At 35.0% G+C, this 15,725-nt stretch overlaps 1 protein-coding gene across 2 annotated transcripts in view; it reads right to left on the reverse strand.

The window, feature by feature from the left end:
* Positions 1-15,725, reverse strand: part of RNF13 (ring finger protein 13) — a 213,751-nt gene that overhangs the window by 35,286 nt on the left and 162,740 nt on the right. For both annotated transcript variants that reach the window (XM_037842832.1, XM_037842842.1), the window contains one exon: positions 10,579-10,684. In XM_037842832.1, the coding sequence (XP_037698760.1) occupies positions 10,579-10,684 (106 nt within the window). The remainder of the gene's footprint in view (positions 1-10,578; positions 10,685-15,725) is intronic.

Below are 15,725 nucleotides of genomic sequence, written 5' to 3' on the forward strand. Positions count from 1 at the left end.
GCCACTGAAACTTTATTTTGTTTCATTTCTCGTCCCCCTTCTAGTCCAAGAAGGCTTTCTCAATCCCATGATGCCAGGGCCAGGCTCAACCCCTGGAGTCATGTCCACACTGCCAGGGAGATTTACACCCCTGGGAGTCATGTCCCATGTAGTGGGGAGGGTAGTGAGTTTACTTGCAGTATTGGCTTAAAGACAGAGGCCATGTCTGAGCAATAGAAGAGGTCTTTGGGGGTGACTCTTAAGCATAATTGTAAGTAGGCTTAATTTCTTCTTTGCAGGAATACGTTTCATAAGGGCAAGCCCCAAAATGGAGGGCAGTCCATCTTGTAAGCACTGGTAGTCTCCAAAGCTTGTGAGAATATCAGGAATTCCCCAGGTGGGGAAGTTTAATATTTCCCCCGGTTCCTCAAAGGAGCTTTGCAAATACTTGTTTATTCTCTGCCCAAATATCTCTGGGATGTATCAGGGTATCATACTAAACTGCATAAACCAAAAAGATCTCATTCTCTATTCAAGGTTCCATGTAATTATGGTGTTCAAATAAACTGATCATACAAGTTAAATTAGATGGTGTGCCAGTTTGAATGTGTTATGTCCCCAGAAAAAGCCATATTCTTTGATGTAATCTTGTGTGGGCAGACCTATCAGTGTTAATTAGATTGTGATTCTTTGAGTGCTTCCATGGAGATGCACCCCACCCAACTGTGGGTGATGACTCTAATTGGATAATTTCCATGGAGGTGTTGGCCCGTCCATTCAGGGTGGGTCTGAATTAAATTACCACAGCACTACATAAGATCAAACAGAAGGAGCGAGCTTGCTACAGCCGAGAGGGACACTTTGAAAAAAGCACTGGAACTGAGAAAGGAGCTTCAGCTTACAGAGACATTTTGGAGATGGCCTTTGAAAGCAGACTTTTGCTCCGGAGAAACTAAGAGAGGTCAAACGCCCCAAGAGCAACTAAGAATGACATTTTTGAGGAGCTGAAGCCTAGAGAGGAACGTCCTGGGAGAAAGCCATTTTGAAACCAGAACTTGGAGCAGACACTGGCCACTTGCCTTCCCAGCTAACAGAGGTTTTCCAGACGCTATCAGCCATCCTCCAGTGAAGGTACCCAATTGCTGATGTGTTACCTTGGACACTTTATGGCCTTAAGACTGTAACTGTGTAACCAAATAAACCCCCTTTAGAAAAGCCTATCCATTTCTGGTGTTTTGCATCCCAGCAGCATTAGAAAACTAGAACAGATGGTGTGCTACAGAAAATATATATTTTGCACCAAATAAACATCTCTTCCTTTGGTCTCACACAAGAGCTGAAGTTTTAAAACACCATCAATATCATCCATTTTACCCTTTAGTCTGATTTGCCTTATTCCTAACCAAATCAGCTTCATTCATATCTCTAATTGGAGTCTGATCTCATTTTCAGCTTTTTTAACAGTTGTTGTATAGGGTAATGTTGACTTTCATAGCTGCAGAATTCTAGCTCTGAATCTCTGGTGTCACACAGATACTTGAAGTTCTAGGAAACGACTGGGTTATACACAAAGAGCTCAGAATCTCAGAATTTAGAAATATCCATAACAACTCAGAAATAGATATGATAGCTGTTAAGAACTTACAGTCTAGGAACTTTCACAATAAGTTTTCCCCTGATTACCTATGCTGCTGAATTCTATTCTCAGAATTTGCACATTATATTTGGTCCATATTAGCGAGGTGTTATAATATTTGACTTTTTGTTTCTGGCTTATTTCACTTAGCATCCTGTGCTCAAGGTTCATTCACCTCACTGCATGCCTCACAACTTCTTGCAGCCACTCAATATTCCATTGTATATATACCCTTTCTCACACCTTATACAAAAATTAACTCAAAATGGATCAAAGACCTAAACATTAGACCTAAGAACACAAAACATTTACAGAAACATGTAGGGCAATATCTTAAAGAGCTCATGACAGGAGGTGGTTCCCTAGACTTGGTACCCAAAGCACAAGCAACGAAAGAAACAGATAAACAGGATCTCCTCAAAATTGAATACTTTTGTGCATCAAAGGACTTTGTTAGAAAAGAAAAAAGGTAGCTTACACAATGGGAGAAAATATTTGGAAACCACATATCAGGTAAGGGTTTAATATCCAGAATATATAAAGAGATCCTACAACTCAGCAGCTAAAAGACAAATAACCCAATTAAAAAATGGGTAAAAGACATGGACACTTTGCCAAAGAGGAAATACAAATAGCTCAAAAACATATGAAAAGATAGATGCTCAACCTCACTAGCTATTATGGAACTGCAAATCAAAAGCACAATGAGATACCATTTTATACCTACTAGAATGGCCATTATCCAAAAAACAGAAAATTACAAAGTGCTGGAGAGGATGTGGAGAAAGAGGCACACTTATTCAATTTTGGTGGAAATGTATAATAGTGTAACCACTCTGGAAGGCAGGGTGGCGGTTCCTCAGAAAGCTAAGTATAGAATTGCCATATGATCCAGCAATCCCAATCCTAGGTATAGATTCGGAGGAACTGAAAGGACATTTTCACACCGATGTTTATAGTAGCATTATTCATGACCATCAAGAGATGGAAATAGTCCAAATGTCCATCAATGAACGAGTAGATAAACAAACTGTGGTATACACACACATACACACACACACACACACACACACACACACACACATGATGGAATATTACGCAGCTGTAAGACAGAATAAAGTCTTCCACTTTTAACGCTGGGGTGGGCAATGCCCTATTGACCAATGCGTCAAGTTCACTTCCTGGTATGACAATGAATTTTTGCTACAGCAACAGGAATGGTGGACCTTATGGTCTACACGGCTTCCAAGGAGTAAGAGACCCCTGGACAACCAGCCCCAGCAACAGCACGAGAGAAAGAGGCAGTCAGCTGCTGGGGAGTCCTAGCTCCAACTGATCCCCCAACACTGAGAATCGCCCATCTTCCACAGCTTCCATTCCAGAATCCCTTAGGAAGGGGAGGGGCTGAGAGCCCTACCTTGTCTTGTACCATCCAAAGTACAACCAGCAAAAAAAAAAAAAAAAAAAAGGGGGGAAAAAAGTACAAAAACAAATAGAAAGATAGATCATTTAAACCCAATGATGTCAGTAATCAATTAAATGTAAAAGGTCTAAACACCCCAACAGTTAAAAGGCAGAGATTGTGAGATTGGATGAAAAAAAAAAAAGAGCAAGACCCATCTATATGCTGCGTATAAGAAATATAAGAATATACATAAATTAAAAGTAAAAGAATAGAAAAAGATATACCATACTAATACTAATCAAAAGAAAGCTGGGTGTATGGACATAAAAATAAAGACAAATGTAAATGAGTAATGGGGGGGATAATATAAATGAGTAATTGAGGTGCTCTTCATTATTTTTATTCTTTTTTTGGGGGAGTAATGAAAATGTTCAAAAATTGTGGTGATGAATGCACAACTATATGATGATACTGTGAACCACAGACTGTACACTTTGGATGATAATCTGGTAAGTCAACATATATCAATAAAACTGCATTAAAAAAAGAAAGTTGAGTGGCAATATTAATATCAGACAAAGTAGATTTCAGAGACAATAATATTACCAGGAATTAATTGGGAGGGAGAATGGTATAGCCTTTCTGGAGGACAGTGGGGTGGTTCCACACGAAGCTAAGTACGTGGGTGCCATAAGGTCCTGCAACCTCATTAGGGGGCATTTAGTTGGAGGATCTGAGAGCAGGGACATGAATGGACATTTGTAAACTGGTGTTTATGGAAAGAGTATGCATGATTTGCAATGGATGGAGGTGGTCTAAGGGTACATTGACTGAGGAACAGAACGGTGAACTGTTGTGTGTACATACAATGGAATATTGAGCAACTGTGAGAAGGAGTGAAGCTGTGAGACACGAAACAAGGTGAATGGAACCTGTAGACAGCATTCTGAGTGAACTATGCTGAACTATGCCAGAAACAAAGGCAAACACTATAATTTGCCTCATCAATATGGACTAACTACAATGTGTAAACTCAGAACTGAAACTTAGAGCACAGCTTATCAGGGGAACGCTTATTGTAACGGTCCCTAGATTGTAAGCTCTTACAGCAGTCACATCTATTCCTGAATTGTAATGGTATCTCCAGATTGCAAGATGCTAATCCCTTTGTGTATAACCTGATCGACCACTGGAACTTTGGGCATATGTGTGACACCTGAAACTCAGAGCCAGAACTCGGAAGATATGAATGTCAGTATTAGCACATGTAGCAACTGTTAAAAAAGCTGAAAAAGAGTCCAGACTTCAATTAGAGATATGAATGAAGCAGATGTGGTTAGCACTAGGGCAAATAGGGCCAAAGGGACAAGGACAATACTGACTGTGTTTTAAAACTTCAAATTCCATGTGAGACCAAGGGAAGAGACATTTAGTTGGTGCAAGATCTATATTTCCTAAACAATTTAACTTGTACAGTTTGTCCAAATACCATAATTACATGGAACTTCTAATTTGAAGTGAGACCTAGTAGGTTTGCATAGGTTAGTGTGAAATAGAGACACATCCCAAAGTAATTTGGACAGAGAATAAAAATATATATGCAGGGCCCCCCTGAGGAGCTGGGGGAAAAAGCCGGTGTTGGGCTTCCTCACCTGGATTGTTGCTGATGTTCTCATAAACATTGAGGACTGGCAGTTTGATGTGCCGAGCCCTCTATCATGGGACTTGCCCTTAAGAAGCTCGTCACTGCAAAGGAGAGGCTAAACCTGCTTATAATTGTGCCTAAGAGTCTTACCCTGAGTACCTCTTTGTTGCTCAGATGTGACCCTCTCTCTAGCTAAGCCAACTCAGCAGGTGAACTCACTGTCCTCCCCCCTACGTGGGATCTGACACCCAGGGGTGTAAATCTCTCTGGCAACGTGGGATATGACTCCCAGGGATGAATCTTGACCTAACATCATGGGATTGAGAACATCATCTTGACCGAAAGTGGGATGCGAAATCAATCTAAAAGTTTCAGTGGCTGAGAGATTCCAAATGGAGTCGAGAGGTCACTCTGGTGGGCATTCTTATGCACTATATAGATAGCCCTTTTTAGGTTTTAATGCATTGGAGTAGCTAGAAGTAAATACCTGAAACTATCAAACTGCAACCTAGTAGCCTCAACTCTTGAAGACGGTTATACAGCAATGTAGCTTACAAGGGGTGACAGTGTGATTGTGAAAACCTTGTGGATCACACTCCCTTTATCCATTATATGGATGGATGAGCAGAAAAATGGGGACAAAAAACTAAATGAAAAATGGGGGGTCAGGGGTGATGATTTGGGTGTTCTTTTTTACTTTCATTTTTTTATTCTTATTTTCACTTTTTCTGGTACAAGGAAAATGTTCAAAAAACAGATTGGGGTGATAAATGCTCAAGTATATGATGGTACTGTGAACAACTCTGATTGTACACTTTGGATGATAGTATGGTATGTGAATATATCTCAATAAAATTGAATTTAAAAAAAGAAAGTTGGGTGTATGGACAGAAAAATAAAGACAAATGTAAATGAGTAATGGGGGATACTGTAAATGAGTAATTGAGGTGTTCTTTATTATTTTTATTTTTATTCTTTTTTTGAAGTAATGAAAATATTCAAAAATTGGTTGTGGTGATGAATGCACAACTATATGATGATATTGTGAACCACGGATTGCACACTTTGGATGATTATCTGGTATGTCAATTATCTCAGTAAAATTGCATTTAAAAAAAAGAAAGAAAGTTGAGTGATAATATTAATACCAGACAAAGTAGATACCAGAGAAAATAATATTACTAGGAATTAATTGGGTCATATCATAATTATGAAGAGGTCAATTAATGAAGAGAACATAACAATATGCTCCTGGGAACAGAGCTTCAAAATACAAGCAGCAAAATGTGATAATACAGCAAGGAGAAACAAGCAAACCAAACAAGATTTGGAGAATCTGACATCCTTCTTTAAAAAATCAATAGATCATGCAGTTTAAAGTGAAAAAGATATAGAAGACTCGAACAACCTACTGACCAACTTGACCTGATAGACATTTATAGAACACTCCACCTAACAATAACAAAATACACATTCCTTTCAAGTGAACGCAGATCATTTACCAAGATAGATCATATCTTGGGCCATAAAATAAGTCTCAATAAACTTAAAAGGACTCAAGTTATAATAAGTATGTTCTCTGACCACAGTACATTAAATCAGAAATTAATAACAGAAAGATCTCTGGAAAATCTTCCGAATATTTGGATATTAAATAACATACTTCTAAATAACTTATGGGTCAAAGAAGTCAAAAATGAAATAAGAAAATATTTTGAAGGAATGAAAATGGAAACACACTTAGAATTTGTGGGATGCTGCTAAAGCAGTTCTTAGGGGGAAATTTATATTGGAAGAAAGGTCTCAAATCTATGATCACAGCACACATCTTGAGGAATCAGAAAAAGAAGAGTAAATGAAATATATTGTATTGTCAATTGCAGCCACTGCAACAAAGAAATAAAAAGTGCTGTGATCATCTATGTAAAAATCCAATGGAATCTACAGGAAAACTACTAAAATTAATAAGTGAGGTTAGCCAGGACACAAGATCAAAATAAGAAAATAAATTAGATTTCTATATACTAGCAATGGGCACCAGGAAAATAATTTTTAAAAGTAATATTTAATATAGCACCAAAATATGAAATAGAGATAAGTATGACAAAAAACATACAAAATCTGTACAATGAGAACTATAAAAGACTGTCAAGAGAAATCAAAGACCTAAATAAATGAGAAATTTCCAGTATTGATGGATCAAAAAACTCAGTAATGTTAACATGTTAATCTCCCCAAATTCATCTCTACAGATTCAATGAAATCCTAATCAAAACTTCAGTAGGCTTTGTAGTAGAAACTGAAAATCTAATTCAATATCCATATGGATATGCAAAGAACCTAAAACAGCCAAAACAACTCAAGAACAAAGTCACAGGGCTTACAATACCGGATTTCAAGTCTTACATAAAGCAACAATACTCAAAAGAACGTGGTATTGACATCAAGAAAGAAAACTAAGTCAATGGAACTGGATAGTGTCCAGAAATATATGGATACATATACGAACAACCAATTTTTTACAAAGGTGCAAAGGCAGAAGGTAAAAGTTTTAAGTAAATGGCCCCAGAACAATGTGATGTGTACACACACACACACACACACACACACACACACACCAAACTGCAGGCCATACATCACACCATAATCAGAAATTAACTCAAAATAAATCATAAATGCACAAACAAAACCTACAGAGCTTCTAAAAGGAAAATGGGAGAAATTCTCTGTGACCTTTAGATACAAGGCCAAACCCACTGTACATAAAAGAAAAATTTGATAAATTTGACATCAGTCTCAGAACTTCTGTCCTCAGAAGTTCAAAGATCTGTTCAAAGATCAAATACAAGCTACAGGCAGAGAGAAATTATTTGCAAATCTGATAGGGGATTTTTATTCAAAATATATAAAGAACTCTCAAGAGTTCTTTTCAAGAAAAGAAGCAACCCAATAAAATAAATGGGCAAAATATTTGAATAGATGCTTCAAAAAAAATAATATATGGATGGCAAACAAGCACTTGAAAAGATGTTAAACACATCATTATTCAATAGGAAAATATAAACTCAAAATGAAAAACACTATGGACCTATTAAAATTGCTGAAATTTAAAAATGTTGGCAATAAAGTGGAGGAAATAGAACTCTCATAAATAACTGGTAGGAATGTAAAAAATAAAACCACTCTTCCAAACAGTTTGACAATTTCTTACAAATTAAAACTTACACTTACTACATGACTCAGTCATCCCACTCCTAGATATTTAGCCAACAGAAATGAAAGCACATGTTCTGTAACCTACAACTTATCTAATAAAAAAAAAACAAAACAGGGAACAAAAGAGAGACAAAGCAATGATCATCTCACTAGACAGAAGAAAAGTCAAACTCAGAATGCTTTCATTATAAAAAGAAAAGCAGATAAAAATTTGGTTTCTTTATTTCCAATCCTTACACATTTTTCTTCTCCTTGTTTAAAGTACAGCACAGTGTTAAACAGGAGGCACAATAATAGAAATCCTTTATTTGTCCCTGACTTTCAAGAACTTCTAATACTTCGCCATTTGATGATTATGTTCTGTTTTTAGTCAGTATCATTTATTGGCTTCAGGGTATTTACTTCTGTACCTTGTTTGCCAAAGGTATTTTTTGTTTGTTTGTTGTTTAGTTTTCTAACTTCCTATACTTCCATGCTTCTACACTGAAAATCCAAGAGACTCAACAAATAACCAGAATTGGAGAATTCAGCAAGTTTTTGAATATGAGATTAATATGCAAAAATCAATATTGTCCAGTGTCCAAATCTTGGTTTCTAAATACAACACTCCAAAAAAGAAAACCTGGGGTCTTTGGAGAAATTTCTGATTTTAGAACTAGGGCAGGAAAAATACAAGATGCACATGGAGCATTTCATAGTAGCAGACAGTAAGGAAATGTTTAAAAACAAAAGGATGGAGGCAAATCAAAGAGATACAGTATCCAACCTAAAAAGGGTCCCAATGGACAAGACTGGAACAATTTAAACAACAAAAATAAATAACATAGTATTGGATTATCACAAAATAGGAATAAATAAACACATGAGTACATACTACTATAAATAAACTATTGAATAAATAAATAAATGCGGAGAAGGGTCAAATCTTCCTTAGAGAAAAACTCCAAATAATATTAGGTACATACTCCCTCCTCCAGTAAGTGAAACTTACTTCCTGCCCCTCCCCACATTTAGGATGGTTTATGCTTAGTAACTCATATCAAAAGAAAAAATAAAGTAGGGAAAGGAAAAAATAATACCTGTATAGTGCAGAAACCTGGCAAACACCTTAACCAAGGGATAGAAGTTAACATAATCAGTGATGTCATGTGGATATCATCTACCTCCTGAGATGATATAATGAGAATGACATTTCAATTCTGTGTTATTCTTTTGATAAACCAATAACTTAGTCAAACCATGAGAAAAAAATCAGAAGAGGGTCATTCTAGGAAATACCTAGCTTGTACTCAAGATTGTCGAGGTCACGGAAAATTCAGAAAAACTAAGAAACTGTCATAAACCAGGGGAAACTGGAAAAAAATGACAACTAAATGCAATATGCTACCCTGGATTGGATCCTGGGAGAGAAAGAGTATATTAATGGAAAACCTGGTGAAATCCAAATAAAGTCTGGAGTTCAGTTAATAGTAATGCCAAGTTATTAGTTTTCAAAAATGTACCATGGTAATGTAAGATGTTAATAATGGAGGATACCGGATGAGGGATATATAGGAACTGCCTTCTTTACAACTTTCTGGTAAATCTAACATTATTAAAAAATTACAGGTTTCTTTTCAAAAATCAATAATGTTCTCATATGCTAATAGTAACCATTTAGAAAATGTAATTTAAAAAATCTCTTTCACAATAGCATCAGAAGCCATATATATAGAATAAATGTAACAAAATACATGCAAAACCTTTATAGAAAAACATTATGAAACTTAAGGATATGAAAGATCAAAATAAATGGGAAAAATACTATGGTACCATGGGAAGACTGAAGCTTTTAAAGATGGAATTTAATTGTTAAATTTCATCTATATAAACGCAATGGAATAAAAAACTCATTACATGTTAACAAATATTTTTCATGAAAATAAACAAAAACTTTAGTGAGATCAGTGGGACTGTTTTATATCTTTGCAAATCTCTTTTAATATGTCTCTTAATACAGATGGTATCTAGACAGTACTCTATGTCCAATATCAAAGGATTGAATGCAGAAGCAGATATGAAAAACCACATGTACTCTATTACGAGAAGTATTCTATTCTGTTTACAATAAATATATATCTACCACCTAGATTCTATAATTAACATTTTACTATTTAAAAAAAAAATCACATATCTATCCATCCCTCTACTCATCAATGCATTCTTTTTATCCCTTTTTTTACAATATCAAAATAAGTTGCAGACATCAATATTCTTTCCCCAAAATACTTCAGCATGCATATGACTGGAATTTAGTATTTGTTTACAATTCTTTTTTTCTTTTCAGGTAAAATTTACATATAATGAAATGCATAAAATTTAAGTGAACAATTTGGTGAGTTAAGACAAAATACATGAACTTGTGCAACCCAAACCGCTAACAAAATACTTTACACTCACCCCCTAAAAATTTTCACATACCTTTCCCAGTAAATCCTCATCCCTCTCCAAACCCTTAGAGGCAACTACTGTTAAAATTTTTTTCCCATTCAGATTAGCTTTGCATTTTCCAAAACTTTATAGAAATGGACTCATATGGTATGTATTTTTTTGTTTAAGTTCTCCTTTACTCAGAACAATTCATTTGTTGAGATTCATCACCTGTTTCCTATATAACTGATAGTATTTTAAAAATATTAATAAAATTAATTTACTTACCATGAAAATGACTATCAAGATGAGACAGATGCCCACTATGATAAGGAAGGGGATTAGGTAGTATTCCAGAGGAAGACTAAATTCTGGAACTAAAATAATGTGGCCCCTGTAAGAAAACAAAAAATAATTGAGAAATATTAACAGTTGTCAAATCAAGATATCAATTAAATACAAGAAAAAAATACTAAAGAAAAAAGACACAGACATTACAATTCAATTTACTACATACATCTCATTTTTTCATATATGACTGATTAATTTAAGGAATTTTTTCCATCCTTAAGTCAATTTTACATATTTGCCAAAATAACTTGTCTATATAATGAAAAGAAAATCTTAGATTAGGTAAAGGAAATCAGCCAACAATACTTACTATGTCCATCTTGAGAGATATAATTTATTGAATTTAGTAATTTGGGCAAAAGCTGTTTTTATATACAAAGTCTGTATAGAAAACAAAGGTAGGTTTCTGGTCAACCAAGATTGTGGCATAAGAGACTCCAGGGTGGCACACCCCCACAGAGTCTTTGAACAATGAGAAAAACTGGCATAGCCACTTTCCTCAAATCTCCGGAAAGAGTTAAAGGGTTGTAGTAAGTATGTGAGTGCTGAACCAAAACAAACAAACAAACAAGCAAAACAACAAAAAACAAAAACAAAAAAACAACAAAGGTTTAAAAACCGTAGTAGAAGCTCATGACAACTTTGCGGGCCCTTCCCCAATGTCTATCTAGCACACTATGGAGACAGCCTGTACTACCTGGCCCAGTTCCAGAGGGAGCAGAGTATCCCCTATGTGCATACTGGGGTACCTGTATGACAGTGCCAATCTATCAGGTGGCACCTGGAAAGCCTGAACCAGGAAACTCTTCTCTGTCTTGCCCTCCTAGAACTTGTCCTGAAGGCAGAAACAGCCTGTAGACAGCTAAAGCAGTACAAGAAACAATTAAGTCCAAATGCCTTAAGCAAAAGATTAACTGCTTTGTTAACTGTGTTAGATAACACAACACAACACAGGGAGTGGGAGCAAGTACATTTCACAGAGAGTAGAGGAACATTCAAATTCCTGTAAACAGGGAAATTCCTGAGTCCACAAGCAAGCATAAACTCAGGACAATATGTAGGCCCAGAAATGATGGCAAGGACCCTGCACTTCACATGCACCTTGGGCTGATAATCTTGATGGGAGACCTAAAGGCTTAAGTAGAGCACCAGCCAACACAGAGTCAATTTCTAAAGATTATCAATAATTTTAAATAAATAAAATAATTTTTATTTTATTTTATTTTAAATAATTTTTAAAGATTATTTTGTACTGCTTTGCTGTTTCTGTTAGCTCCTGGCACTCAAGGAAATCTCTGACATATCACTAACAGCGTGCAAACTTAAGGAACAGACAGCTCAGGGATTAAATCCCAGGGTTAACGGTTTCAAATATTAGAATGTACAGACTGAAACAGAAGATTGTAAGACACACAAAGGAACAGGAAATGATGGCCCATAGAAAGGAACAAGGTAAAAATTCAGAAACCTTCAATGAAGGAGACCAGACATTGGAAATACTGGAAAATTCTTTAAAAAGTGATCTTAAACTTGCTCAAGGAGATAAAGGAAAACAAGGAAAATAAGTAGAAGATACAAGGAAAACACTGAATGAACAATATGAGACTCTCAATAAAGAGGCAGAAATTTTAAAGAGGAGACTAACAGGAATACTGGAATTGAAGACCACAATAACTGAAATGAAGAATTCCCTAGAGGGTTTTAACAGCATAATGGAATGGACAGAAGAAAGAGTCAATGATCTCAAAGACAAAACAACTAAAATAATTCAGGCTATGAACAGAAAGAAAAGAATGGAAAAATAGTGAACAAAGCCCAAGAGACTAGTGGGACACCATCAAGTGAACCAATATATGCATTATCAAAGTTTGAGAGGAGAAGAAAGAGAAAGGGCAAAAGGAATACTCAAAGAAATAATGGCAGAAAACTTCCCAAATTTAACAAATGACATAAATATGCACATTCAAGAAGTCCAAACAGTATAAACTAGAAGGGAACCATGCTCAGACATATAACAGTCAAATGGTTAAATGTCAAGAATAAAGAGAAAGTTCTGAAAGCTGCGAGAGAAAAGCAACATGTTATGTACAAGGGATTCCCAAAGAGATTAAGTGCCTATTTCTCAGCAGAAACCATGGAGGCAAAAAGGCAGTAAAGTGAAATATTTAAAGTACTGAAAGAAAAAAATTGCCAACCAAAATTTTATATCTGGTGAGACTGTCTTTTAAAAGTGAGGGAGAGAGAAAAAAAAAAAAAAAAAAAAAAGTGAGGAAGAGATGAAGACATTCCCAGATAAAAAAAAGTTAAAGTCAAGTTAATCACCACTAGACCTGACTTTCCAGCAATGCAAAAAGGAGCTTTTTATAGTGAAAGGAAAGGACAGTACACAATTAATTGAAGAGGCATAAAAAATACTTTCATTAGAAGTAAACTTATAAGGTAGTTATAAATGCCAGAACTATTGTATTATACTGGTTGGTAAATTACTCCACTTTTTACTTCTTACAAGTTCTAAAACACAAATGCATAAAAAGTAATGATGAAATTTATGGTTATGGACATACAATATATAAAATATCATTTGTAACAAGCAAAACAAAAAGGTGGGAGGGATGGAGAGTATGTGTGTATACTATTGAAGATAAGTTGGCATCAAATCAAACATGATTGTTACAGATTTAAGATGTTAAATTTAAGCTTCATGGTAACCACAAAGAAGATATACTATAAATATATACAGCAAGAAAGGAGAAGGGTTCAAAATGATGCAATACAAAAATCACATCTATCTATCTACCTGCCTACCTACCTACTTACCTATCCATCCATCCATCCATCCATCTGAAAGTAGGCATTAATGGAAGAACTGAGGTTTAAGACTTAAAAAGATGAAACAGGAAAATGGTAGAAGAATGTTCTGTGTACTTTAATTATATATGGATTAAACTCTTCAGTAAAAAAGTCAGAGATTGTCAGAATGAACAAAAAGGCATGACCTGCTATATGCTGTTTACAAGATACTCATCTTAAATTCGAAACACAAGTAGATTTAGTGTAAAGATTGCAAAAAATATAGCATGCAAATAGTACCCAGGAGAGCTGAGGAAACTATACTGAAATAAAACAGACTTTAAGTAGAAAACTGTTATAAAGGACAAAGAAGTCATTATCTAATGATAAAGAAAGCAACTCAATAAGATAAAACAATTCACTCCTAATGGCAGAGCCCCAAAATATATGAAGCAAAAATATTGACAGATTTGAAGGGAGAAATAGTTCCGCATTAATCATAGGAGACGTCAATATACCATTTTCAATAATGACTATAACCAAGAGTTGGTTTCTGAAAAAGATCAATAAAATCAACAAACCTTTAGCTAGACTGACAAAGAAAAGAAAAGCACGCAAATAACTAAAATCAGAAATGAAAGGGATATTCAGAAATAAAAAGAATTATAAGAGGATACTATGAACAATTGTATGCTAACAATTTAGATAACTAAGATAAAATGGGAAAATTTCTAAAATAAAAAACTACCTACTCTGACTCAAGAAGAATACAAGACCTCAACAGACAAATAACAAGAGATTGAATTAGCAATAAAAAATCTGCCAACAAAGAAAACCCGAGGACCAAACAAATTAGTGAATTTTACCAGATACTTCAAAAATCAATACCAATCCTGCTCAAACTTCCTAACTCATTATATATGAGGTCAATATCACCTTAATAACAAAGCCAGATATCAGAAAAAAGGAAAATTGCAGACAAATATCCCTTGTGAAGATAGTTGTAAAAATCCTCAACAAAATACTAACAAAACAAAACCTACAGCACATTGAAAGAATTATACTACATGATCAAGTGGGATTTTTCCCAGATATGCAAGTGTGGTTCAACATAAGAAAATCAATTAATGTAATACACCAAATTAAAAGGATGATGGGAAAAAAAACACATGATCTTAATTAACAAATAAAAGGCAACTGACAATATCTAGCCACCCCTTCTTGATAAAAACAGTGAGAAAAACAGGGACAGAAAGAAAATTCCTCAATATGATTAAAGGAATATATGAAAAAGAAAAAAAAAAACAAACAGCTAACATCATAATCAATAGTGAAAGACTGAAGGCTTTCCCTGTAAGATCACTAACAAGACAAGAATGCCCACTGTTATTCAACATTGTACTGGAAGTTCTAAGCAGAGCAGTTAGGCAAGGAAAAGAAAAAAATCTAACCAAATTGGAAAGGAAAAAGTAAAACTTGCCCTATTTGCAGATTACATATATAGAAAATGTATGTTTAAAAAAAGCATTTACACATATTTATAAAATCCTGAAAAAATCTCAACAAAGCTACTAGAGCTAATTAAAAAAACTCAGTAAAGTTGCAGGAAAGAAGATTGAAATGCAAAAATCAGTAGTGTTTCTATACATAGTAATGAACAATCTAAAGAGGAAATTTAAAAAAAATACATTTACAATAGCAACTAAAAGAATCAAATACATAAAGAACTTACACACCAAAAACTACAAAACACTGCTAAGAGAAATCAAAGGAGGCCTAAATAAATGGAAGGATATTCCGTGTTCATGTATTGGAAGACTAAACATCATTAAGATGTCAATTCTACCCAAAGCAATTTACAGATTCAGTGCAATCTCGAACAAAATCCAACAGCCTTCTTTGCAGAAATGATAAAGCCAATCATATAATTAATATGGAAGGGCAAGGGGTCCCAAATAACCAAACCTATCTTGAAAAAGAGCAAAGCTGGTGGACTCACAAGTCCCCATTTTAAAACTTATTACACACAGCTACAGTAAACAAAACAGCATGATACTGACACTAGGACAGACATAGTAATGTAATGGAACGGAGTTCACAAATAACCCTCATCTGTATGGCTAATTTATTTTTGACAAGGGTGTCAAGCACACTCAATGGGGAGAGAATAGTATCTTCAACAAATGTTGCCGGAAAAGTTGGAAATACATATGCAAAAGGATGAAGATGAACTCACTTCATACCTTATACAAAAAATAAAGTGGATCAAATACCTAAATATAAGAACTAAAACT

Source organism: Choloepus didactylus, chromosome 1 (assembly GCF_015220235.1).
Source record: "Choloepus didactylus isolate mChoDid1 chromosome 1, mChoDid1.pri, whole genome shotgun sequence".
In the NCBI taxonomy this organism is placed as follows: domain Eukaryota; kingdom Metazoa; phylum Chordata; class Mammalia; order Pilosa; family Megalonychidae; genus Choloepus; species Choloepus didactylus.